The following is a 26,605-nucleotide window of genomic DNA, read 5'->3' on the forward strand; positions in this document are numbered from 1 at the left end:
CCTGGGGATAAATACGGAGGATGCTTTTCAGTGCTCACCTTACTACACTTCTCAGCAGCACTTGTCAAGGCTGACTGCACTCACCCAGCCTCAGAGACAACACGCTCCCCTCGTTTCCTGCTACTTCTCTGGCAGGCTCTTTTTGTCCTTTACTGACTCCATGTCCTGGTTTGGTGCCCTCTTTTCACTTTATACCCGTCTCATCCAATCCCAGGACATGAAATACTATTTATACATCCCAGTAACTCCCAATTCACATCTCCAGACCCAGCGGCTCCTCTGATGAGCTTCAGACCTACGTGTATCCATCTGTCTAGATACCCTTTCTCCCTAGACTCACGTGTCCAAAACGGAACTCTTGCTCTTGCCCACGTTCCCGCCAACCCTCTCACGCCTCACGTCTTAGAGGATGGTGCAACGTCCACCCGTGTAAGAACAGAAACCTGGGGTGCATTGCGACACCTCCCTTCCTCCTCGCTGTCTCCTCTCTTGTCCTTTGAATGAGGTGCCCACCCCCAAGTCTCTCTAACTCCAACTCACCCCCTTCAGATATCAAGGCCATTCAAACGTGGCTTTCTGACTCCACTCTACGTTAGGTTGCCCTGTCAGACGCTCACAGCACCCTGGCTCTTTACCATAGCCCTCACCTCTTCCACTAGTCTGCAAACAGGAGCCGCAGCTATGGAGAAAAACCCGTTCCCGCCCAGTCGATTCCGACACACAGCGACCCTATAGGACAGAGTAGAAATACCCCAGAGGGTTTCCAAGGAGCCGCTGGTGGATTGGAATTGCTGACATTTTGGTTAGCAGCCAAGCTCTTAACCACTGTGCCACCAGGGCGCCTGCGGCCCAGGAGGCGCCCAATAATCCTCCCCGAAATAAAGGACGAGCGTTTGCAGACCGCCAGCCCCCGCCTGCAGCAAAGCTCGCGGGGCGGATCCCCCCGCCCACGGGCGCCAAGCCCCGCACACCCAGAGGAAGGGGAGGAGGGAGCGCGCACAGTGGACTCCGGGATGGGGAGGCCGGCAGCACCGCCACCTGCCCTCTCGGCACCGCTCGGGTTTCAGGATAACGCCGTCGTCGCCCCTGGCCGGGACCCTGCTCTCCAGAGAGTGGGAAGAGCCTGTGACAACCGGTGGGCCCCACAGCTGCCGGCCGGCCGTTGCCTGTTTAAGCGCAGAGGCGCCGTGGGTCACGTGTCAAGAGGGGTGGGGGCGTGGCACCAGGAAGCGGCCTCCGCGCTCCCCCCCGGGTTATTCGCTGCCGTCACGGCCGCAGCCACCAGGGTTGTCCGCTTCTAGCGCCCCGTGCCGGGCGCCCGCCCAGCTCCACGCTGGCGGCCGCCGCCGGGCCCCCCGCGCCCGCCATGGGCGAGGAGGACTACTACCTGGAGCTGAGCGAGCGGCCGGTGCAGTTCGAGAAGGCTAACCCCGTCAACTGCGTCTTCTTCGATGAGGCCAACAAGCAGGTCCGGGCGGGTCCCCTGGCGGCCCCGCGCAGTTCTCCTTGCCGGCGAGGCCCGGAATGCGGCCCACCCTGCTGACGCCCCGCGGGGCGTCCCACGCGCGAAGTCGGGGCCCCAGGGACCAGGCCCGGGCCTTCCCTCCCGGCCCGGCGCTGGCTCCGGCGCAGCTTCTTCCCGGGCAGCGGGAGAGGAGGCCGTGGGCTGGGCCGGGGCATCCTCGTGGGAAGTGAAAACAGGGACGAAGCAGCGCCACCGACCCGTGGTCCCTGGGCCTTTTAGGCATCTTTTGTTGCCTTTACTCATTATCAAACTTGCAGTGAAGGATTTAGGCGTTGAGGTTTGCATTATCCTCAGAATTTTGTAAAGGGCGCCAGGGTTCCAACCGGCCTTCAGACTTGGAGCCTCGAGGACCCCCGGCCCGGCCTTGCACGCTGGGCAGCGCTTGGAGTGGTCGTCGTATTTCTTAAAATTCCTGTGAACAAACAAGCATCTGCAGACTGATACATGCCACGTTAGTTTAGTTGAGCCAGGGGCCGTGTGTAGTTGCAATAACCATTTGTAGATTGTTTTATGTATCTCTTTCCTTTCCAAGTTCAGACCGCTAACATTGTTGCTTTTCCCTGTCAGGTTTTTGCTGTTCGATCTGGTGGCGCTACTGGGGTTGTAGTGAAAGGACCGGATGATAGGAATCCCATTTCATTTAGGTAACAGTACTGCCGTTTTTCACAATAATTTCAACACGCAAACAAAATGGTGTTTTTCTGTTTCTCATTCAGAAGGTTGTTTTGAAATTTGCCTTTTCCTCCCCTGAGCAGTCTGTAGAAGCAGTGTGTGTGTCGAATCCTTGATTGTAGGGAGAGGGAAGCAGACTCCTGATGTGCAGTCTTGGTGCTAGAACTTTTTGTCAGTGTGAAATGTGTGGAGTAGTTCCCTGTTGATTTGTGAAGCAAATACTCCAAAGTAGGGCACCTACTTCCTGGTACTTGAAATGAGCAAGCCAGGGCATTATGTGCTCATTTGCAATTTCTTGCCCTGAGGAGGGTCTTCATTTCCTGGTTTAGCCTAGGTCTCTCCAGAATGTTTGGTAGGTGGAGGAGATTCCTAGGCTACTGTGTCTCATGTAATAGTGTCTGTTAAGAAAATCGTGGCTTCCACTGTAGTCGAGGCCATGGATGTCTGTTTACAAAGTCGAGCTGTTGTCATTTTAAGTAGCAGCCTTTTCACTTTCAGAAGTGTCTTGATTTAGGTGATAAAATATCTGGCCACCTTAACTCCTGTGATTACAGAAGGGACAGGTGCAATGTTGGCCCTCAATTCAGTGGTGACTTTAAAATTTTTTTTTATGGTTGGCCTATGTTAATAGGAAACAGCTTTTGAAGTGGAAAAATAAATCACCCTGAACCAAAATGAACCTCTTTGCTTGTCATTTGTTAGACAGACACTGATTGCAGTTTCTGTGCTAGGCACAAGCCTGGCCCCCTTTAGAGGAACTCGTAAATTTAGTGTGGGAGATAAGTGAGTGGGCAAATACTGTTCAGTGTGATAAGTGCTATAATAGAGCTCTCTGTTCAAAGGCCTGTGGGAACACAGAGGTGTGGCATTTATCTTGGGGTAGGCTAGACAAGACCACTGCCCAGGAGGGGGATGGCCTCACAGAGGAGGCAACCTTTGAGCAAGGTTTTCAAGCACAAATGGGGTTTCTGGAGGTAGAGAAGAGGGCAGGCCTTCTAGATTAAAGGTACGCCAAGTGCAGAAGTGAACTGTGCAGGGTGTTTGGGGAACTGCAGGTCTTTGTGACTGAAGATCAGGGTGTCTGTGCACGGAAGGGGTGCCCGTGGCCTCTGGCAGGGACTGGTTGGAGTGTATATATTCTGCTGTGGACTCAGAGCTTTATCTTATGATTGAGAATTTGTAAGGTGAGTGTGATCATCAGTCTTTGGGAAGAGTGCTGTCAGCAGCATTGAGGGTGGGTTAGTTGAAAGCATACCAGAGTTAGGACCGTTAATATACACTTGCGGTAGTCTGAGGCAGAGGGGGTGAAGACCGGAACTAAGGCCCCATGACGGGCATTATGCAGGCAGTCAAGGGATGTCATGGGCAAGATGGGTTGGTCAGTAAGATGTAGATATGAGAGTGACCCTGCGATGATCCAGATTTGGCGTCTGGGCAGGGTTTGAGGGAGATGATACTGAGTTAACTTTTTTTGGTTAATGTTCTGTTTGTTTGTTTTAAAGCTTTAATGAGGTATAATTGACACATGATAAACTGTACATATTTAACTTATACGATTAGATGAGTTTTGACGTAAGAAATCGCCACTATAGTTCAGATAACGGATGTATCCATACCCCCAAAAGTTTTCGTCAGATTCACTTTTGAGCACATGTTTGAGGCATTTGTGAGGCACTGCATGCAGGTGGAGCCATCTAGTACATTGTGACTGGTTGGGTGTGGAAGAGAAGTCAGATGGCTCTGTAGACTACTCTTTCCAGAAGCTTTGCTGGGAGAAGTGATGGAGAGAGACGGCAACATTTTGTGCAGAGGGTTACTGTGTGGATAGATGCACGTCTAAAATAATTCTCAGATGACAAGTGTATTATGATGTCAATTCTTCAATTCCTTATAATGTAATACTGCAGATTTCTCTAGCAAGTTGGCTACCAGTTGGGTTTTGTTGAACAGAGGTCCTACTGGTGGCTTCAGAAACATAATTTTAATTTTAAACTGGAATTTGTTGCTTCCTGAATACTTACCTTGCCTTTTGTCTTCTCAAAAAAATGATAGTAGCTAGAATTCCGTTTTTATGTTTAACTGTTAATCTTTCTTTTTAAAGAATGGAAGACAAAGGAGAAGTGAAATGCATTAAGTTTTCCTTAGAAAATAAGATATTGGCTGTTCAGAGGACCTCAAAGACTGTGGTAAGACATATCTTTAAATGTAGCATAAAAACAAAGACATTAGAAGTACATTGGGAAGATAATGAATTGCAAAATTCCGATGTTAACGGAACCATTTATTATTTTATTTTAGCCTGTGGAACTGTTAAAAGATGAGAATGACTTTTGAATGGATAAGCAAAGACTGTCCTTAGTTTGTCTTTTTTTTTTTTTTTTTTTGACTTAAATTTTTTTCTTTTTAGTAATTTGGAACTTCATCTTTTGTATTAGTTGATAGCTAGCAGCATCGATTATGTGAGGTATGTTTTTGGCTACTTTATGAATTGGCCTTAGCCAGGTAACTCCATTTATTCACTTCTCACATCTCTGAATGCTAGATATAATAGGAATGACTAATCAAAGTTGGAGAGGCTTGTTGGCATTGTAGCCCTTGTAAGTATTCACTAGCACCATGAAGTAGAGACAGACTGTTGGGAAAGATGGATCCAATCCTATGCTAACTTTTTCCATCAGTATTAATTATTAAAATTTCTGGAACGTCTTTGGTAGAACGTAGCAATGTATTTTTCCAAAATCAACCATTTGAGGAATGAATTTGCAAAATCAGTTTCTAAACTCTTAACTGAATGAACTGGATATTTGGATTAACTTTTTTAAAAAATGGATTGTAAACCTGTTGCTGTTAAGAAGGCAATTATCTAAATTGGTCTTTTTATCTTTCCTGTCTTTGGGTTTTTGTAGATTTTTTTCTCATCACTTCTTACATTGGTTTGTCGTTTTCTCTTTATCACGTATGCCCAGGTGGGCTGGCGGTATACTGCTCAATCCAAATCATTCCGTGTGTGTGTGTTGTTTTCTTTCTTCCAGGATTTTTCTAATTTCATCCCCGATAATTCTCAGCAGGAGTACACACAAGAGTGCAAGGTATGGGCAGGGACCTCCCTCAGTGGGTCACATCAGCACTGGGTGGCTGTGTGATAGAGCGTACACTTGGAATCGTTCTCATGCTAAGGCTGGCCACCTGTCAGCTCTGCGGTTTTGGACAGTTTCGTAGTTTTCTGAGCCTCTTTCCTCATCTCTGAAACGGAGTTGGGAGGATTATGTGGGTGATGGGTGTTAGACATCCACGATGGTATGAGGTGGTTGCTGCTGTTGGCATTGCCCTGCACTCCTCCACGTGGTGGGCTGTGCCTCTGGGTCAGCAAACATGGGCTCCTTCCACAGCTGCCTCATATGGAGGCTTCTGGGTGAGGAGTTCTTTTTCCCTTCCGGAGGATGTTTTTTTCCCTCGATTTGTTGTCCTTGTTGTGTCCTTCCTTTCTTTCCCTAGGTGTAGGTTCTAATCCACACTAATCATCTTTGCTGGGTATAATAAACCAGGCTAGGGAGCTTAGCTCACACTGGGAATGTGGCACCCCTAGGAGCTAAGAGAAGCTGCTCGTGGACGGGTCTGGCTTTCTGCAGCTTTGTTAACAGCATTGCTGACTGGAGTTCAGGGTGCTCCTCGGTACGGAAAGGCTCCTCAGTCAAATGACTGAGCCCCTCACCGGCCTGCCATTTTGCTCTGTGGAACCTCGTCATCGTCCTGCTGGGCCTCACTAGCCTCAGGCTCGTGGCGCTTCTGGTCATCATGTGACCCTGGCGTGGTCTCAGGGCCCTGGCCCCATTGTGGTCACTCCTCACTGAAAAAAACTGTTAGCTATTGACTTTCATACTGCCAGTTTTTATAATGTAGTTGACTAAGGAAATGTCAACCATATTCTGGTTCCTAAAGGTGGAAGTTGATACTGTAACTCTGGTTAGTTCCCTTTCTACAAACCTCAGGCTTCTTCCTCTGCTCTGTTGACTAGAAGGAATTAAGATCCAGGTACTTCAGTGAAGGGTGCAATCAGGGCAAACTGTATTTAAAAGAAAATTTGATCTGCTAATGAGTAGTCAGATCTGGGAAACTTTTACTAAAGGTCTAGTGATACAAACAACAGAGCATTTTAAGCTTTTGAAGAGAGTTAAATATTAATTTATAGATTTTACTTATTTCATTTGGGAGGAAAATTCTAAAAATCAGTTTTTCTTATGAATTAAAAAAAAATCTTTCTGTAATTCTTTTCAGACCAAGAATGCCAATATACTAGGATTCTGCTGGACCAGTTCTACTGAGATTGTCTTTATAACAGATCAAGGAATTGAATTTTACCAGGTATTACATTTATCATTGATGTTTGCTGGGGAAAGTTCAAGAATAGCAGCTTGGCAGCCTTTTGAGTTCAGCATTAAGTAGATATTTTGAGATTCTAGAGCGTTAGTCTTTTGCTTCAATTTTTAATCTTCTTTAATTATATATGTAATACATATTTAAAAAATATTCAAACATTACCAAGATATACTGTACGGAATGTAGAAGTCATCTATAATTCTTAGAAATAACTGTTGTTATTGTTAGGTGATGGTGAGTCGGTTCTGACTCAGAGACCCTGTGTACAACAGAACGAAACACTGCCCAGTCCTGCGCCATCCTCACAGTCGTTATGTTTGAGCCCATTGTTACAACCACTGTGTTAATTCATCTCGTTGAGGCTCTTTCTCTTTTTCGCTGACCCTCTACTTTCCCAAGTATGATGTCCTTCTCCAGGAACTGGTCCCTCCCAATGACATGTCCAAAGTAAGTGAGGTGAAGTCTCTCCATCCTTGCTTCTAAGGAGCATTCTGCGCCTGACCCAAGCTATAGAATTTTCAGTTGCTTCATATGCATGCAAAAGCTGGACAGTGAATAAGGAAGACCAAAGAAGAATTGATGCCTTTGAATTGTGCTGTTGGCAAAAAATATTGAATATACCATGGACTGCCAGGAGGATGAACAAGTCTGTCTTGGAAGAAGTATAGCCAGAATGCTCCTTAGAAGCAAGGATGGCAAGACTTCGTCTCACTTAGTTTAGAAATAACTACTGTGAGTATTTTGTTGCATATTCTTCCATCTCTTTTTCACACATAACTAATGTATTTATTAAAAACAATGGGAATACTGTGTCAACTTGTGGAGCCTCCTTTTCTGGCGTAGCAGTGTATCTTGGACATCTTTTCATATTTTGTTGTTTGTAATATCTGAGTACTATCCCATTGTGTAGATATACTATAAGTTATCTAACCACTTCCCTATGGATGGACATCTGACATGTTTCCACTTTTTGTGATTTCAAACAATTTTGCCTGAACTTGCCTGTAAATATTTCTTTATATTTTTGGGTGAGTTACATTCTTTCTTGGAAGAGGAATTACGAGGTAGGTCTGAACATCTAAAAAGCTGAACATTTATTGCTAGATTTCTTATAGAAACTTCCACTTCCACCAGCTTCGCAGCAATCTCCGTCACTACACCTTTGCCAGAACTGGGTATAATCAGTCAGTAGACGTTTGCCAGTCTGAGAGGTGGAAATACGTTGTGCTTTGCGTTTTTCACGATTAAGGAGTTAAGCACCTTTTCATGTGTTCCTTGTCCACCTGTGTCTCCTGTGTTGGGAACTGTCTGTTCTGTCTTTTAGTAGGTTTCAACGGCCTGACCCATAGTGATAGTTCTGAGACCTGTAGGTGGAGCTAATGTAATGGGTGTTAGGACTCTTTCAGCCGTTGAGTCTGTTGGCCTAATGAAAGCAGCATGACTTGGAATTTAGGGATGGAGGGAATACAACTGAGTACACACAACACGAGATGTGAAAGTCGTGGCGCTTTGTTGTTGGGCCGTCATCACAGTCTTTGTAATGGCCAGCAGAAATAAAACAAACTTGAAACAGATCTCAGGCACAGAAATAGGATTTGTGCAAATGATAGCATGGAAAGGACTGCTTGCTCTACAGAGGGATCCCCGCAGTAATCATTTAAAAGTACATCTTTCTGGTCTCTGTAGTGGGAAAGTCATCTAGATGGTCTTCAGTTCTTTTACTTTAAGAAGTAAGTTGAAAGGACTGTTGTTGTCGCTGTTGTTAGCTGCCGCCAAGTCGGCCCTTGACTTGGGACCCCATGCACAGTGGACCAAAACCCTGCAGGTCCTGTGCCATCCGTCCAGCACATCCTCACCGTATTGTACGCCAATCATGGACTGGCCCCATGCCTCCCTGCCCTGGCTTTTCTGTCAGTTCCTTGGTGCAGCGTTCCGTGGGCATCAGTATCTTGGAGGCGGGGGGCTCTATACAGTGCACCTTAGTGTATCAAAATTATTTACTTATTTAAAATGCACCTTGATGATAAAAAAATGCATGTACAGAGTCTCACGAACACATCTGTTAGAAAAAGCGAGTCTCCTCCCAGAGCCAGTGCAGCCTGGAGTCGGAGGTGGAGACCAGGTAGAAGGCAGGCATCCTGCAGGCTGGGAGGTGGGGGCTCCACGCCCTGAGCTCTGGAGCAATTGGTTTGTCTCTAGGGTTTCGGTTTCCGGTATGAATGAGATGAGAATTTTGTTGTTCCTTGCTCTTTTGCATCTGGTGTCAGAGAAGCTAGGGGAGCTATCATTGGTTTGTTAAATTGGCAGATTCCCTAGCGCCTTTGAGCCTTATTTCCTTGTCTGTCAAGTAGAGCTAATGATGGCCCCCTCTCGGGGTTGTCTTGAAGAATAAATGCGCTAAGATATGTAAAGCGCTAAGCACAGCACTGTGTAAGTGGTAGCTGTAATTAGGAAAAAATAGTAGTTTTCTATTTAACTTCTTGGTGGTCTTTTATTTTTTTTTTATTTTAATTTAATGCACCTGTTTTCTGATATTTCGTATTTTTAAGTAGGTTTTGTTTCTTGAACTCTGCTTCAGGTTTTACCAGAGAAACGGAACCTGAAGCTCTTGAAGAGCCAGAACATCAATGTGAATTGGTACATGTACTGTCCCGAGAGCTCTGTGATTCTGCTGTCGACCACAGTCCTTGGGAATGTTTTGCAGCCTTTTTATTTTAGGGTAAGAGTAAGCCTCCCTTTAAAAAAAACTGCCTTTTCCCCCTGCCCTGTTCCTTTTCCATCCTAATGTGTCAAGCAAGTTCCTTCAACAATAGCATCACCACTTCCTACCACTAGAGGGCACCCGGTCACGTCCCATTACCTCCCCGAATGAGCCCGCTGTGATAAAAGCCTGCACTGTATGTAGGGGGATGCGGGAAAGGGTGGAAGGACACAGTGTGTATACATTCTCAAGTGTTTTTAGAGAATGCTAGTATACCTAAAAACAAACAAACGAAACCCATTGCCGTTGAGTCAGTGCTGACTCATAGCGACCCTACAGGACAGGGTAGAACTGCCCCATAGGGTTTCCAAGGAGCGGCTGGTGGATCCGAACTGCTGACCTTTTGGTTACCAGCCTGAGCTCTTAACCACTGTGCCACCAGGTCTCCAGAATACCTAAGGGGTTCTAATAAACTTTTCCTAAAACTCTTTTTTCCCCCTAAACAGGCTGTCACTATGTCGAAGCTGCCCAAGTTTGAGATTGAACTACCAGCTGCACCTAAGTCAACGAAACTTAGCCTTTCTGAAAGAGATATTGCAATGGCTACAATGTATGTCTGTGTTTGGAGAACTCCTTTTTGTACTTGCTTTTACTGACAGTACTGGAAGGAGTGCCCTGTAAGCACTGCCTTTCCTTAGTACCCTTAGAACACATAGTAAGAACTCCCCTTTTCCCGCTTAGTACCTAGATTTTATGCATATCAAAAACCTGTTGTCTTTTTGACATTCTTTTTTAATATTTCTAGCTATGTGAACTTATGGAAGGTTTTTCACCTCTCTAGGCTGATATAATGACAACATTGAACCAATTTATATCTTTGGTATCATCTGGTTTTAGAAATTTTTTTTTTCATTCCGTGAGTTGAATCGTATCAAGGATTTTTTTTAGCTAAAATTTTATAATTGGTCAAAATAAGAAAACAATATGTTTTTAATGTAACAAACATGGAACTGAATTACTTATGTAGGAAGGTATATTTTCATTTGGAAAAGCTGACATCTCAGTTTTTAAACTTATGAAAATTTCAAACACATAAAAATAGAGACTAGTACAAAAAACCATCTCCCCCATGTACCCATAACCCAGATTCAACAGTTACCAAATTTTGCTTTTAAATTACTTCTGATTCTTCTGTGACCTAAAACAGTGGTTTCCAGACTTTTAAAAACTTTTAGCAGAAGAATGCTTTTTTTTTAAAGGATACCTTTGGCATCCCAGTTTAGAAAACAGGTAAACTGGGAGCAGTCCTATCTGAAGTGGAGGTGGGACATGGGTTCCTCTCCCCGAGGCCTCCCCTCCGCCTGTAGCTCCTGTAGCAGGCCCTGCACAGTGTTCTCCTGGAACACCGTGTGAAAACCCTGGAGTAGAAACGCACTCAGGAACTGCTCACAGCAACCTTTGTTAGATAGGGCCTTAAAAATGAATATTAATTACATTTTCAAATTCAGAACATTAGAGGAAAGGAAATGAACTTAGCTTATCACTCAAAGACAACTATTAACAATATATTTCTTTCCAGTTTTTTTTTTTTTTTGACTCTACATAGGTTTGTGTTTTTCTGTTAAGTAACTGAGCAAGCTGTATTTAGTTTTGCATTCCCTTTTTCACTTAACTTTATAATAGGCTTTTTCTGACTAATTGTACTTTCTTTGTAAACATTTTCATTGGCTGCAAAATATACCATCAGTGAGGATCTCATAGGTTACTTAACCATGGCCCTAGAATTCAGCATTTACAATGGAGGGATTTTAAATGGCCAAATGACTATGTCTGTCTGACTGTGTCTTATGTCTGTCTGTTCTGTAATTAGCTATGGACAGCTCTATGTTCTCTTCCTGAGGCATCATTCTCGGACCTCCAATAGTACAGGAGCAGAGGTAGTCCTGTATCATCTCCCACGGTAATTTAATACTCTCTTCCCTCTTTTCTCTGATTTTAAAATACGAACTAAAGCTGGTTGGTGTATTTTTTGACCTTTCTGTTGTCCTACAGAGAAGGTGCCTGTAAAAAGATGCACATATTAAAGTTAAATAGGACAGGAAAGTTTGCCCTGAACGTGGTGGATAACTTGGTCGTCGTTCACCATCAGGACACAGAGGTATGAGTTGTGTAAGGGATTCCACACTGTGTCTGTACAAGTTAGGGTTGCTTAAAAGAGTTGTGAAAATTGCAAAACATTCTGAACAAAGGCTAGAAAGTACTTTTTATGCTAAAAGTTTTGGTCTTCCAAGTGGAAACTTGGGTTTGATTTTCTAAATGGTCTAGAAAAAGCAGTGATTCCCCACCAGTTGATTATTTTAGCCAGATAGCAGAGATTTGCCATCTCGGACAATTATTTGGTTGCATCACTTAAACCGGGAATTTGCTGCAGAACCACCATGTTCCATGAGTTTGTGATTGTAGAGGATAATGCTTTTGAGGCAGTGTGGTCCAAGAGAAATAGAATGGGTCCTGCTTTTTCTAGGCCGTTACCTCCCACCCTCCATGGTGGATGGTGTTCCCTAGATACATCTCTGACTGATGAAGCTGTCGAAAGTTACAGTGAAAAAGATCTGCTTACATCACTTTGAGTTTTTCAAAGGAAACGTCATAAGCGCAAGAAATGTTTTGTGAGAGAAAATAAAAATGTGAAATAGAGTGGTGATGTTATGGCAGATTCCTCAAGTAAGAGCTAACCTGTAGGTCCGCCAGAGGGAATGCAGATACAGACTCTGTAAACGGAGCTGAAATAGCAAGATCTGACGTAACAAAAGGACATCTCCAGCCGTGATTTGTTTTGGCGTCACAGTCTTCTTTTTCTGTGCCTTAGACATCTGTCATATTTGACATCAAGTTGAGGGGCGAGTTTGATGGGGCAGTGACCGTCCATCACCCCGTACTTCCCCCGCGATCCATTCAGCCCTACCAGATCCCCGCAGCAGGTGAGACGGGATCCCAGGAAGGAGACTGTGTGTGGCTCTTCCACCGTGTCCATTATGCTTGTGCCGTGATCTTTGGGGATTGTGTTCAGAGTGGCAAGAGCAGGGTGCACAGGGATCCCCAGACCTGTTTATTTGATTATTCTGTTCTACTGAGACAAGAAAAAAAAAAAAGGAGTCCTGGTTACACAGTGGTTAGAGCTTGGCTGCTAACCAAAAGGTTGTGAGTTCACATCTACCAGCTGCTCCTTGGAAGCCCTATGGGACAGTTCTACTCTGTCCTGTAGGGTCGCTATAAGTCGGAATCAACTCGACGGCAGTGGGTGGGTTACTTAAAAAAAAATCAATACCTACTGATTCCAAGGAGCCCTGGTGGTTGTTAAGAGGTGGCTGCTAACTAAAAGGTTGGCACTTCGAATCCACCAGCAGTTGCTTGGAAACTCTGGGGGGCAGTAATGCTCCGTCCCATAGTGTCGCTGTGAGTCAGAATTGACTCGACGGCAACAGGTCTACTGATTCCAAAAGCTTTACTTAATTATGTTGTTATGAAAGCATTTTAGAAGATAAATGAATCTTCCTTTAAGGAAGAAAATAGAATGATTTCTCTTCCCTGAGCTTTAAAATGGGGAGTTGTGATTACTCATTAAAGCTGAAGGGTGTTTTTTTTTTTAATGTTGAATAAGCCTTGATAGTTCGTTTGCCTGAGCTCTGTAACCCTGTAACTAAATTTGGCTGCTTGTAGCTGTTATTTTTACCTGGGGTCACTGTCCCGTCTTTCTTACACTCAGTGTCATAATTACAGTGAATACTGCATTGTTTTCTGACTCTGATGGGACGGTGAGTGCTTGAGGCTGTGTGAGTCTCAGGGTATTCTAGATCAGCCCTTCCACCTGAGGAAGGGTGGAGCAGGAACTTAGAGAGGAGGCCAGGATTTCAAGACCCAGGAGAGAAACTGTTTGGTTTCCTTTTGCCGTTTCACAATATAAAATAGAATTCAAACAATATTCAGCACTCTTAATTTAAAGGAGAGTGGAGTCCAGCGTTCGCTTGTTTTGGTTTGTTTGTAAACCGTAGTCAGAAGGTTCCCATTTGGAACTCTGGTAGCAAAGTTCTGTTAGTAAAAGGAATACCTTTTGAAGAGCATTTGGTGGGTTTGCCCAGCCTGCAGTCAGGACTTCTTGGACCTTTCCCAGAGGGATTTGGAATCAGGCTCAGGCTGGTGGCCTAGCCAGAGCCCCCTTAACTGGCCGCCCAGTGGAGTCTTGCTGGGCTTTGTGCCTAGGGCCATCGGAGGATCAGCCAGAAGCTTAGTAACTTTCTGGCAGAGTTAGGGAGGAAGGAGCTGGTTCTCACAGAAACTTTGAGGAGGTCTTTTGGCTTCTGTTCTCTCCAGCTTCTTTCTTCTCTCTGGACAGTAGTGGTAGCATGAAAAGAACTGATTGTGTCAGATGATTAGCTTGCATCTGCTGCTCACATGGTGTGAAGGTAACATGCTAGTGAATTGGGGAAAAAAAAAAAAACCAGCTTGTAAACACTTAAAACCTTAGATCTGGCTGTATAGGACCAATCAGGTTCTAATTGGCTGGTTGTAATAAAACAAATGCCAGGCACGGTCAGAATAACAATTGGAGCAAAGATCAGTAGGAGGAATTGCAGATTCCATTGACTCTGGTTTCCAGAGTGTGAACTGGTAAAGCAGCATTTTTTTAACACTGATGGTTTTTTTAAAAAAATTTTATTTTTATTGTGGTAAAATATATATAACAAAAATTTTGCCATTTTAACCATTTTTAAGTGTACAATTCATTGGCCTTCATTTCATTGACCATGTTGGGCAATCACCACCACTGTCCAGTTCCAGAGGTTTTCCATCACCCTAAACACTCAGTGCCCCTTCAGCAGTAACCCCGTCCCCCAGGCCCTGGCGACCACCGATAAACTTTTGCACCTATGCATTTGTAAGGCTAATGACTTTGTTTTGTTTTTTCCTTGCTAGATTGTAAGCCCCTCGGAGGCTTGTAGCATCTTAGTAACTGGTCCAGCCCCAGTGTGCATCTTCTGTAGGGTACATGAAACCAGCAGCTTTGCTCAGGGTAGAAGGGCCAGCTGCCCTTTTTTTCCCTCCATTTGTTTTTTGGCTGTTAGTCCAGTGGTGCTTGATTTGGCTTCACATTGGGATCACCTCGGGAGCTGTGAAAACGAAAGCTGCCTGGCTGTCAGCGTTTACGTCACCCTCGGGCAGCCAGGCCTGAGAACACTGTGGAGACTGTCAGGCCTGGGTTCAGAGTGCACATGTTCTTTTATCAGCTGTCTGACTTGGCGCTCTCCTCCTTTCGATGGTCTGCTCAGAATGACCACCTTTTCCCACCAGCTGATCAAAACTTGTCTTCTAATTGTAGCTGGGTAGCTGGAACAGAACTGGAAGCCGTGTTTGGTCTGTGGGGCGAGTTTCTCAAGTTCACTGCGGGCTGCGTGCCGGACGCGTGGGCTGCGGGACGCGTGGGCTGCGGGACTGGTAGTTGTTGAGTCGCTGTCAGGTGAGGCTTTTGTGGGTCTGCGTCCCGTACTGCTCTCTGCTGCGGGACTGGAGCTGATTATTTAGATAATTAATCCCCAGAACACTTTAATTTGAATACTCCCAGTGATGATCTGGGGGTTTGCTTTTGAATCCTCCAGGTGAATTTCTCAGCTTATAAGCAGTGATGAGTCATCTTTGCTTAAGGAAATCCACTCCGACTGAAGCAAGGCTTTGACGCTTTCCTCTTCCTGGGAAGACATTTCACAGATCGATCCCTAGATTGTTCTCTATCCTCTTCCCCTTCCTCCCACTGGAACACAACAAGTTGCCATCTTCCTTATTTAAGTATAAACATTTGTTGAAGCCTTCAGAATAATTAGACTTTACACCTTAAGTACTAGCATTTGCAGCCTTCTCTGCCCGCACCGTCAGTCCTTGCACATTGGTGTTTTCTCAATTTGTAGGTCCTGCTTCTGTGACCAGCCAGTCTCCTGTTCCCTGTAAGCTCTGTATCCTTTAAAAAGGCATTGGTCCTGTCTGCAAACCTGAAGTCTGCCACCCCTTCTTCACCCAAGTTTCTACAAAGAGTAGCCTGGAAGCCCCACCCAAGTCAGCTGTGATGGGTTTGAGAGTCCGTCCCCTGGGGAGATTTCCGGACCATCCGGGGCGGGTGTTCAGAGGAGCCCCACCAGGAAGGGGCAGGGTGAGTGCTGTTGAAGCACGGTTTGTCTTTTGTTCTCACCACCTTGGGGCAGAATTTCCTATAACATGTAGATTCTTCATCCTGGATTGTCTTCCAACCTGACATCATCATTAGTGCGAGCCAAGGTAGGTCAGCAGGACGCCCGTCGTGTTAGAGAGACAGCAGTACTGGTGACTGTGGATGGCAGGAGTAGCCAGTGACGTTTTCAAGGGGGATGAATGTGAGAAATGGCCTCTCCCTCAAACGTGGAGAATGGGATTCTTTTTCCTCTTCCATTCTGTTCTCTATAGCATGTGTATCTTACCATGAACGTGTACTGTTCTTACAATTAAAACAGCAACTAAGAGTGGCCAGCCCCGGCTTTCAGCCCTTTCCTGGCTGCCCAACCTGAAAAGCCAGGCTCCACAGTGCAGGGTGCACGGCCCTTCCTGGTCTCTTCATTCCCAGTGGAGCCTGTGCCCTCTGACATGAGCGCGTGCCCAGGAGGTGGCGTCTCCTCACCTCGGTGATGCCTCCTCAGGCTGTTAGTTGTCCCTGCGTAACCCCCTAGCACCTTGTCTCTCTGCCAGAGTACTTTCTGGAGTAGTCGTTTGTCTCCTCTTTATGTTCCTGTCTTATCCACTGGGGCAGCCTTTATCCAGGAGAGAATTAAGCCCTCTTGCCCTGAGCATAGGTCCCTGGGTGGTACAGATGGTTTGCTTTGGACTGCTAACCACAAGGTTGGTGGTTCAAACCCACCTAGTGGTGCCGTGGAAGAAAGGATTGGCAGTCTTCCACCAAGAAAACCCTATGGAACAGTTCTACTCTGCAGTACATGGGGTCGCCATAGGTCGGAATCCACTCAGCGGCAACAAGTTTGGTTTAGTTTTTGCCCTAGGCATCTATTGCATGCGGTGAGTCAGCTTCTCTCCTTCGCATCTGGAATGATTCTAATTCTATACCAGCTTTGGGAGAGTTCAGAAAGTGATCCCTCAAATCACTTTTCCTGTAGAGGTTGATTCTCTCAAGGAAGCCCAGCTGAGAAATGCTGCACCAGGCTGTGCCCACTTACCCAGCATGCGGGTCTGTATAGACTCACGGATCGGCCAAGGGGAGGATCATGAAATTGCGTTGAGAGCCCCTAGAGTTACCTCCTGGACTGATGAGAAACCAAAGTACAGGACTGAAGTTAATGCCACGGGTCAACATCTTTTTCTACCTTCAGGGATAAAAAGGGGACAGGTGTGAGAAAGGTACCACCTTGAGCTGATCAGGGACTTGTCACCCTCTGTATTTAGGGAGCTGTAAGCACTTGGCTGCTAACCGAAAGGTTGGGGGTTTGAACCCATCCAGCAGCTCTGCGGGAGAAAGATCTGGAGATCTGCTCCCTTAAACATTACAGCGTAGAAAACCCTATGAGGCAGTTCTGCTCTGTCACACGGGGTTGCTGTGAGTTGAAGTTGACCTGATGGCGCCTGACAACAAGCACTGATAGACCTCTTGAGTGGGAGAGGTTACTGTATTGAAAGAAATCCACCAGGCATTCAGAAATAGTTCGGCTTCTGTTGTCAGGAGTGTTCCTGACTATGCTAGACTGCTTTGGTGTAGTAAGAAGCCACTGTGCTTTGCCATCTTTTCCCCTACAAATTTAGGGGAACCATTTTTTTGGCTTCAGTTCTGGTTTGCATCATACTGTTAAATTTGCTGCCCCTTAAATCCAGGTTACCTTTGGAACCTCCAAGTGAAGCTTCAGCCCATAGTAAATCTCTTGCCAGATAAAGGAAGATTGATGGACTTTCTCCTCCAGAGAAAGGAATGCAAGATGGTCATATTGTCTGTCTGTTCGCAGAGTAAGTTGATGAGGTCCTTCCCTGCCGGTCTGATTCCAGTAGTAGGCCTGTGCTGCCCAACACGTTTTACTGGGAGGTGGACTACATTTTTATGCCTTGTCTATAACCTGTAACTTCATCCTTCACTTGAACGATGGATTATTTTTCCTCCTGCAAAGGCTCCTAAATATAAAAATGGCTTATAGAGATTTTGGTAGAATAGGATGGTTCCAGATTAAAGCAAACCTAAACAGGTGCACACGAGTAGGTTACCTCCCCTTGCTTTAAACATCTTTTTCGTTGTTGTTTTAAGAATCCAAGCCACTGTCTATTTGAACAGATTTTTTTTTCTAGTACCCAGAAAGGGAGTGTGAGTGATTTCTAGGTTTCAGGTCTCTAAAATACAGTTCTTCAAATGCCCTGTAAGGTGTATGTGCATTAGTTATTTTTGTCACAGCAGCAGGTTTAAGTTCTGAAGTTGACATGAAACCAGTTTGATCTGTGTAAACATTGTATCCTTTCCAGTGCTAAGTGAATCCGACAGAGCGACACTGCCTGTGGTAGCCACTGTTTTTGATAAACTCAATCATGAGTATAAAAGGTACTTGGATGCCGAGCAGAGTTACACAATGGTAAGTTACATGTACCATGATGAAGGCTCCCCCTTCCCTGTATATTTTCTAAGTAATTAAATGTAAGTTTATGTCATCCCTGAGGTTTGCCAGAGGGCGTGCCAGAGGGCAGGTTGCAGTGGTGGTGGGAGTGATGTTTTCCGAGTCCCTGCATCCCATGAGCTTGTGGCTGCATGTCACTCAGCGTGTCCTCCACGTCCTGTGTCTGACCTTACGTGTAGCTAGATCCCTGTGCTGCCTCTGTTTTATAGATGAGCGACTGGGTCTCAGCTTTGCATTAGTTTATACATCTTTTTGCCAAGCCAAAGCCTAGAGCTAGTGAATTAGAAATATAATTGCTTTGCCCCGTCTTCTTCCTTTCTTTTAGGATGTAATAACTATAAAAATAAGACTTGTCCTGGAATTTAGTATCCTGCTAAGACAATGATGATTACATATTAGCAACTGTGTTTTTCATGTAGCAGGCATCAAATGTTTGTCATAAAGGGCTGAAAAAAATTCACATGGCTTATTACGAAGTTCAGCTGTACTATTAATACATCATGTCTTCTGAAGCTAGAAGGAAGAAAGGTTTTAGACAAGTGGAATTATTTTGTTTCGGGAATCGGATTAGTTCCAAGGCTAAAAATGCAAGTGGCTTTTAAACAACAACAGAGTCTCAGAACTTCACTCCCCATTAGCTAAATGCCAAGATCATAGGTCTAAAGCAGGCTTCTAAAGAAGCGTATCTCTGTCGTGGTCCTTGGTCCGACATGAGGGATGGCTGAGCGCTTCTGTCCCCATGTCTTGGTACTGCTGTCAGTGTGGAGCTGTGGGAATTGATCCTGAATGGCATTTTCTGGGCTTTCTTCCACGGTGGCTGTTAGGCTTTGTAAACACTTGCCACTCAGGGTGTGGCCCGCAGGTCAACACTGGCCGCATCTGGAGCTTCTGAGGCATGCAGATTCTCAGGCTGCCCACCGCTTCCCCACCCACTGCCAAATCTGCATTTTAACAAGGGCGCTAGGTGATTAGAATGCACGCTAAAGTTTGGATCTAAAAAGTTAGGTAAAGCAGTCAGGGTCTTCTGTGGGAGTTCTTGCTTACCATTTAAAAATCCAGACAGGCTCGTTACAAGAGGTATTCACCTACTGTGAAATAAAACAAGGATGCAGCAAGACATTTCATTTTTATTAGATAACAAATGCCGGATTAGTCAGTGGTTAAGAAAATTAGAGTTATTTTTAAGAGATGAAAAAGCATGATATACCTTAAAACGGAGACTTAGGCTTTTTTAGTTCCATCCACCATGAACAATGGGTGTTTTCAAGATGACCAACTCTGACTGCTGAAAACTCTCCCCCCGCCAACACAGGAAGATAGTTTTACCCAGGTAGGGACGGGAGTGTCACCATCTGTTCATGTCTTAGGTTCACAGCTTCTTCCTTAGGAACTTAGTCTTTTTGGATTAAGTGTAAACGGCACCATTTACCCAGATGATTAAGATCACAATGTGTATTTATTATTTTAGGCAGTAGAAGCAGGGCAAAGCCGAAGTAATCCACTTCTAAAAAGGCCTGTGCGGACACAAGCGGTTGTGGACCAGTCTGACATGTACACTCACGTCCTGTCTGTGTTCACAGATAAGAAGGTCGGTCACTGCCCTCCACCTCCTCTGGACTAAGGGTTCTAGAAACCAAGATCTATTTGAAGGGAACTGAGGAAAATTGGTACCACCCATAACGTGATTAGAATGAGTGGAGTTATCTTGGGTGAGGGCTTAGTGCTAACAGTTTGGCTTCTAATGTTCAGCCTAAACCGATACAGTAATTATTGAGCAGGGAAGGATGATTCTGAAGGGATTTGTGCAAAGCGAACTTACTAGAGCATTGGACCAGTTTAACATGGAAAAAGGGAGGCGGGTTAACAAGGAGCTCCATGTAGCCCTTTGGCAACTCTTTCATATTTATAAGAGCGTTTTTTTTTTTTCTCTACAGGAGATGCCTCATAAGTTTGTGATAGCTGTACTGATGGAATATATTCGCTCTCTAAACCAGTTTCAGATTGCAGTACAGGTACCTTCAAATATATTTGCTCTCTAAACCAGTTTCAGATTGCAGTACAGGTACCTTCAAATCAGCAGTTGTCCCCCCAAGTTAGAGAAGCAGAGAAATTTAAAAAAAAAAAAAAAAAACAAAAGCACTGTCACTATCTTAACTTAGAAGACAACTGTCTTATATGCTGTGAGGATTTGCAGACCTCACTTGGGATTCTGAGAGACTTTCCTGACATGACTCCATTGTCTTTAGTGGGAATGAGCAGTACAGTGTCAGGCTGGACTCTCTCACTTGCACATTGAAAATACTTCATTTAGTAACTGAGAACTTCTACCCTGTCAGTTAGAATAGCTGCAGTCCTCAACAAGCCTAGTCTGTGGCAGTTGAGCAATTTGGCAACTATCTCTACTTCTCCTTTGTCCTCAGCATTACTTACATGAACTGGTCATCAAAACCCTTGTCCAGCACAACCTGTTCTATATGCTGCATCAGTTCCTGCAGTACCACGTCCTCAGTGACTCAAAGCCTCTGGTATGTGTCTCTCACTGGATCGCTGCCCTCAGAGTGGTTACAGCTAAGATCTTAACCTTCCAACCTCTTAAGCTGAAGCTAGTCAAAATTTCTCTTCCAGGCTTGTCTGCTCTTATCCCTAGAAAGTTTTTATCCTCCTGCGCATCAGCTGTCTCTGGATATGTTGAAGGTAATTCTGGTACATGAAAGTTTAGACTACCAGAGTGTCTGCTCCTGTTGGCTTGCCTTTACCTGGCATTCTCTCTGTCTCCTAGAGACTTTCAACAGCAAACGATGAGATAGTAGAAGTGCTTCTCTCCAAACACCAGGTGTTAGCTGCCTTACGGTTCATCCGGGGCATTGGTGGACATGACAGCATTTCTGCCCGAAAATTCTTAGATGCTGCAAAGCAGACTGAAGACAACATGCTTTTCTATACGATATTCCGATTTTTTGAACAACGAAACCAGCGTTTGCGAGGGAACCCTAGTTTCACGCCAGGTGAGAAGATAGTAGTAATGAAAAGCCCTGGAGACCACCACAGACCCAGATAGTAACAGGTTGCGTTGTTAGCGGGCCAGCGAGCAGCTCAGGATACTGCCTTCTGTTAAAGAGGATGGTAACTCTGGGTTACTTTATTTTTAACCATGAGATTTCCTAACAGCCTGCCTACCCCCCCCCAGCCCTTATCTGCAGGGGAGTGAATTAGAATGCAATCGAATCTGCATAACAACGCCCTGGGAGCCCACAGTGGGGGTACTGTTGGGTAGGGACATTCAAGACCAATTCAGGCAGTCTGGACATAGCCGAGTCTGACAGGATCTTGGAATTTATTTCTGAAGCAGTAATTAAGATGGAATGGTGGCTAAGGGTTTAAAATGGCCTGGTGTTTAATGCTTCACTTTTAGGCATGAAATCCTGGTTTAATCACTCTCATCTTCAAATAGTTCTGAGATCTAAGATGTCTTTTTTCCTTTAAGATGGGGGAGGAACTTGTTAATCAAACCGTCAGCATGACTATTTTTAGGTCAGTGAACCTTTTATAGCTTAATTAGTATGCAGTGCAGGATGACCTTTAGTTACCACAGTGACACGTCACAGTCTGCCATTAGCTTCTCTTTGTCTCAGAGCAGATGGGGCCCATGAAGGTACCCAAATAGTTTTGCAGTGGCATGAGCTGTGTGTTAAGTAAAAAGGGCAACGCAAAGCTTGGAAGAACAAAGTATTTCATTAAAGAAAATAAGTTAAACCCCAGTAAACACATCATCTGTGAGCTGCAAAAGGTTCATTGTCGTCTTTTCCTCCTCCTTATGTAACATTCGTTGATGGAGTCTGTATTTTCCTTTATAGGAGAACACTGTGAAGAACATGTGGCTTTTTTCAAACAAGTTTTTGGAGACCAAGCTCTAATGAGGCCTACCACATTCTGAAATAAATCACTTCCTAGTGTTTTCCCCTCCCAAAAAATGTGTACAAAGTTAATTTATTGCATTAATAAAGCTCTTTAAACTACAAAATGTTATAATAAAGTATCTCTATAACATCCTCAGTTGTTACTAAAAATATGGTATAGGGCTTGTTTCATGGCTTACTCCTAAAAAAAGGAGAGGAATTGCATTGATTGGCCATGGAAAAGTGTCAGTGAGTGTGCCATGTCCACAGCCGGGCCAGTGTCACCTTCAGCTTGCTGAAGAACCAGGTTTCCTTCCCGGAGAAGCTGGAAGAGGCTTTTGTCCTGCAGCCGCCTTCAGGTTTAGTAACTCTGCTTAAGTAAGTCAAACTTGCATTCCTGAGATTAAAAGCGCTATGTCTGGAGCTGCTGCTGTGGAACAGCCTGATGTTCGGTAACATCCAGGGTTCACTTCGCCTCTGCCCTGCGGCTACTGTCCAGTGGTAAACTGACCGACCCTTAGACACGGCAAAGTCACCGAGCCCTCGGAGAGGGCTAGAAATTGAGGAGTCGCTCCCGCTCTGTGCCTCTGTATCGCTCTTGAGTGGCGCTACTTTTGGCTTTATTTATTGATGGTCCTATGAGGGATGAGAAGAATAATCCTTGTGTCATTTCTTCAGGAGGAAAGGAGATAATCTGTACTGGTTTGTAATAGAACCAGTTTCTATTCCCCAGAGATTTTTAAAAAAGCCTCATTTTATCAACCTACCATTTCAGTGCTTCCACTTAGTTAAAAAGCTCTGTAAGTCAACCCTGGGTCATTTATGCAAGTTGGCGTGGCCACAGAAGTGAAAAGAACAGAAGGATTGTCTGCAAGTAAGAGATGAGTAGTGGAGAGGCAGCTCTGCTAAGAACAGTACGTCAGTAAGGGAAACACGAGCTGCTAGACAGCGCTGCTGGAGTGTGAGGACCCAGCCTGGTTTATGCTGTCCATCCTCTCTCAACAGCAGGGAGTCGCTGCCCCAGCCTGCTGACCTTAGAACTCACTTGAGGTCTGACTTAGGGGCCCTGTGAAGCAGCCTAGTCAGGCCTCCAGAAACAGTGTTAGCCATTTAGGAAAATGAAGTACTTTGGACAAGCACGAAGCCCTGGACAGTTTTCTTTCTTTTGGGATGGAATTTTTTACACTTATCACATGACCATTAGTACGTTTAAAAGAATGCTTCAAGGTACCATCATTTTCCTTCATTAACATGCTTCCACCCTTTCACAAATGAGAACTCTTACCTACATAACTGAGTAAGACAGGAAGAAATACTAATCCATGAGTGACTCCCAGTAAGACCATAGCTAAATACATCCTGAAGTAAAATATCTGGAAAATTTGAGATTTGGCAAAGGCCAACACCACAATCCCTCCAAATTTTGTTAGTGTGATTCCACTGAATACCTAAAAGAAAAGATACAGTGTTAGAAACCACTTTTACAGCCACTTAGAACTGGAACATTTCCTCACATAGGCATTTCTTAATACTCAAGATCCAAAGTACTGGGGTATTAATATAGGTATAGATATCAAAATAAACATTATAAAGAGTAAAAGAGCTGAGTATTCTGCATATATGATATTGTCTTCTGACTCTAAATTGAGGTAATACTGTGAAACGAAGTTTTAGTTGTTACTCTAACAATACTTTTGATAATGGTAACACAACACTTGAGACTTGATATCCTAACCGACAGGCTAAAACCAAGACAAAGAGTCGAAGCAAGAAGATACTCCAGACATCACCTTCAATTTGCATGTTGGGTTCTGGAACTCTGTATAGCTCCTTGCTGATTTAACACATATTAGTGGCCTGTATTTTAAATAGAAAAAGACTTCCAGTTCTCTCACATCTAACTTCTGTTACCTTCTTGCTTCAGCCATATTGCCTCCTAAAGAAAACTCTCACGAGTCTTTGTAGAGAATTCAGGTCTGTACACGATGCCGCCGTTTCATGACTGGCCTGAAAACTTGAAATCCTCAGGAGCTGCTTTCTAATTTGAGGATCCAAATTCTGTTTTAACTACTGAGTTTTAAACTGTCTTCTGAGAAACACTCGGCCCTTCAGCTGGGCACCGTGTGTGGCCGGCCAGCCTTGCTGCCCAAGCCGTCCTACCCAGGTACTCACAGAGCTGCCCATGTGTGAGAGTGCTTCCTCCGCGCGACCCACGCGGCTGCCCTTGGTGCTCACGGTGAACGCCCTCGTGATGTGGCTGCAGAACTCCACGGAGATGCCACAGCTCTGCAAGAAAGCACCTAATTTATGGCTGTTCTTTTTCAGCTGTAGGTCCTCAGCAGCCTTTCCCAGGGTGTGGGTTACCAGGGCACCTTGGGTGGTAGATCAGGGTGGTACCTGATCACCCTCTCGGATTTATAATCCAAAGTTCTCATCACCCCAATTTAAACTGCACCAGGCAGCTTTTGGAAGCTTCCAAACAGAGCCTGGGGCTCCAGTTTTCTACAACATATCTGTGTGGAAACCCCTTAAGATTCCCCAGCCCACACCAAAAAGCACACTGTCATTTCTCTAGCTGGCCTCACTGCCACTCCACCGAGGCAGTGTTAATATCTGAAAGCACATATGCACTGTTTCCTGTTTTCCAATAATACCTCTAATGCTCACAACTTCAAGACTTTAATCCCATTAAGAAGCATCTGGCCAACTGCATGGGAGGCAAAAGTACTGGTCAGGGAGCCCAGGGAGTGGGGCCATTTTTCTAAGTAAAAAGTGAACACCTTGCTGTCCTAAGGCTACCTGCTTTAGCAAGCCCTTCAGAATAATAAAGGCAGAATGCCCAAGCTAGACCATGAAGTCACATGTCCATTGTTACATTCACTGGGAACCATACTACTCTAGCTGCAAGTAAAGGGATAAAGAGAAAAAAACTGAGCTTAACAAAGTAACTCTGATGTGTGTCTGCTCCCAGATAAAAACCAAAAGACCCATTGCTGTCGAGTCGATTCCGACTCACACCCCACCAAATCCCAACTCCATCTAGTGCTTGTCCCACCTGTCCGTGTGTGCCAAAAGTGTGCCTGACTTGATTTTCTACCCATTCTGAAGTTTATAGAGAATCTACGAAACAATTCACATAAATGACACAGGAGTCAGGGACAAGTTGAGAGTGGAACAGGACTCACCATAACCAAGTTGACCAAGGACACAGCATTCAAGCTGATGCCCCACAGCCACATGACCCCAAACATGTTGACCAGGATCATGGCGACGGTGATGCACATGATCACTGCAGACCACAGCTCGCAGCCCAGGAGAACAAAGGTCACCAAAAATATCGCTCCCAAGGACACACCGAGGTTAAAGATAGTGTCATCAATAATGGTCAGGTACTGCTCGTAGAAGACATAAAACACACTGTGGAAAGGAGGGCAGCAAAATGCCATGAAAGCTCATAATCACTTCTGGAAGCTCTACTTTTGATCCTGCTACTACAGCAAAACTGTGAAACTACGCTGACACATCCTTGCAGAAAACCTGCCTGGGTGAAGACTCGCCTAAGGTAATTCAACTGGATCTTCAACGGCTACTAAACACCTATAGAAGGGCCTAAGAATGATTCAAAATCGTGTATTTTATATGAAGTTATGTTCATAAGCCCAGTCTATGCTACTGTATAGACATTTATAAAGAAGACTCCATGGTATTTTGAAAAAACAAGTCCTGATTTATCCTGAGAACTACGTCGGGCCACATGGGGTCTGTGTAGGACCTGAGGAGACAATGCTTTTTTTGCAAAGTTAACCAGCTCTTCCCAGGAATTGGACACCCACTCTGACAACTACCTCCTGTCCAAGAATGGATGCCTTTAAGCCAGATCGTGGAGGTGGAGGAAAAAAAAAAAAATCACTTGTTTCTTCTTTGTTTTCTAAATTCATTATTTCATATGTAATACTTTTCTTATGGGGGAAAAAAACCCAATAAATGAAAAACAAAAGTCTAGATAAAGGCACAGTCCAAGTTATCATTTGCCAGGGATGCCAGTCAGTTACTGGCCAGGAACATCAGCCTGCCCCTCTCTGTGAAGCCTTGCCTGGTCCCCAGGTGCCCCCCGCCCCCAGAACTAGCCTCTCCCTCCTTGGTGCTAATTTGTGGTATGTCTCTTTCAGATTGTGAGGCCCAACACACAGAGATTGTTTCGTGTCTCCAGCACTCAGATCTCAGTGTTCAAGATGAGGACCCTCCCTGCCCAGCTAGCAAATTCCCCTGATATAATCTGCCTGTGCTCAAGACGGTGCAGGCACCAGAGTCAAAACCTAGGCCATGGGAGCAGAGTTACCATCATCCTGCCAAGGGAGACCCCCAAGTATGGGCCCTTCCCTAGTAAGCTTTCATTCATAAAGCCCACTTTACCTGTATGGGAACACACGGTAATTACTTCCGTTAATGCCCATGGTTTTAGTGATGTTGCTGGCTACCAGTCGGGCTTTCTTCATGGCATCGATGAAGTCAGCAGAGGTCTGAAGCACAGTGTGGTAGGTCATGAAATATGTCGCTCCGACACTAGTGTTATTGCCAAGGATATTAACTGCTGAACTGTACGCAGCATGTCCCCTGAGAGAAGAGTCACTGGGGGTCAGAAAGCCAAGCCGTGCAAAAGATCTGTAGGATACAAACTCTGAAGACTAAGTGAAATCACAGACTCCGCTATAAATCTAAGGGACAGAGAAGGCCTGCTGACAAGGGAACCATG

At 44.9% G+C, this 26,605-nt stretch overlaps 2 protein-coding genes across 3 annotated transcripts in view; one reads left to right on the forward strand and one right to left on the reverse strand.

Annotated features, from left to right (window-relative positions):
• Positions 1–1,251: 1,251 nt before the first annotated feature.
• Positions 1,252–21,977, forward strand: RMC1 (regulator of MON1-CCZ1). 2 transcript variants are annotated; one of them, XM_004387923.2, is made up of 20 exons: positions 1,252–1,468; positions 2,093–2,169; positions 4,299–4,383; positions 5,230–5,286; positions 6,473–6,559; positions 9,153–9,293; positions 9,782–9,885; positions 11,146–11,235; positions 11,328–11,433; positions 12,145–12,256; positions 15,236–15,280; positions 15,546–15,599; positions 17,175–17,303; positions 17,808–17,914; positions 19,425–19,544; positions 19,891–19,968; positions 20,377–20,481; positions 20,582–20,650; positions 20,736–20,961; positions 21,811–21,977. In XM_004387923.2, the coding sequence occupies exons 1-20, from the start codon at positions 1,367–1,369 to the stop codon at positions 21,888–21,890; spliced, it is 1,974 nt and encodes a 657-aa protein (XP_004387980.1). In that variant the 5' UTR covers positions 1,252–1,366; the 3' UTR covers positions 21,891–21,977. The 2 variants fall into 2 exon arrangements, with proteins under 2 accessions (XP_004387980.1, XP_004387982.1); XM_004387925.2 differs by lacking the exons at positions 5,230–5,286; positions 6,473–6,559 and having other exon boundaries at positions 20,860–20,961.
• Positions 21,978–22,117: 140 nt separating this feature from the next.
• NPC1 (NPC intracellular cholesterol transporter 1) overlaps positions 22,118–26,605 on the reverse strand; it is a 53,571-nt gene continuing 49,083 nt past the window's right edge. Inside the window, exons 21-25 of the mRNA XM_012558936.2 lie at positions 26,266–26,466; positions 25,038–25,269; positions 24,025–24,138; positions 23,138–23,300; positions 22,118–22,488 (exon numbers count right to left, since the gene is read on the reverse strand). Coding sequence (XP_012414390.2) covers positions 22,406–22,488; positions 23,138–23,300; positions 24,025–24,138; positions 25,038–25,269; positions 26,266–26,466 — 793 coding nt within the window. The 3' untranslated portion in view covers positions 22,118–22,405. The remainder of the gene's footprint in view (positions 22,489–23,137; positions 23,301–24,024; positions 24,139–25,037; positions 25,270–26,265; positions 26,467–26,605) is intronic.

Source organism: Trichechus manatus, unplaced genomic scaffold, assembly GCF_000243295.1.
Source record: "Trichechus manatus latirostris isolate Lorelei unplaced genomic scaffold, TriManLat1.0 scaffold00199, whole genome shotgun sequence".
NCBI lineage: Eukaryota > Metazoa > Chordata > Mammalia > Sirenia > Trichechidae > Trichechus > Trichechus manatus.

Bases quoted from the DNA above. Each gene is read 5' to 3' on its own strand.
- RMC1 (XM_004387923.2), top strand. From the start codon at position 1,367: ATGGGCGAGGAGGACTACTACCTGGAGCTGAGCGAGCGGCCGGTGCAG. The intron at 1,469-2,092 runs GTCCGGGCGGGT...TTTCCCTGTCAG, and splicing joins TCGATGAGGCCAACAAGCAG to GTTTTTGCTGTTCGATCTGG. The intron at 11,236-11,327 runs GTAATTTAATAC...GTTGTCCTACAG, and splicing joins GTCCTGTATCATCTCCCACG to AGAAGGTGCCTGTAAAAAGA.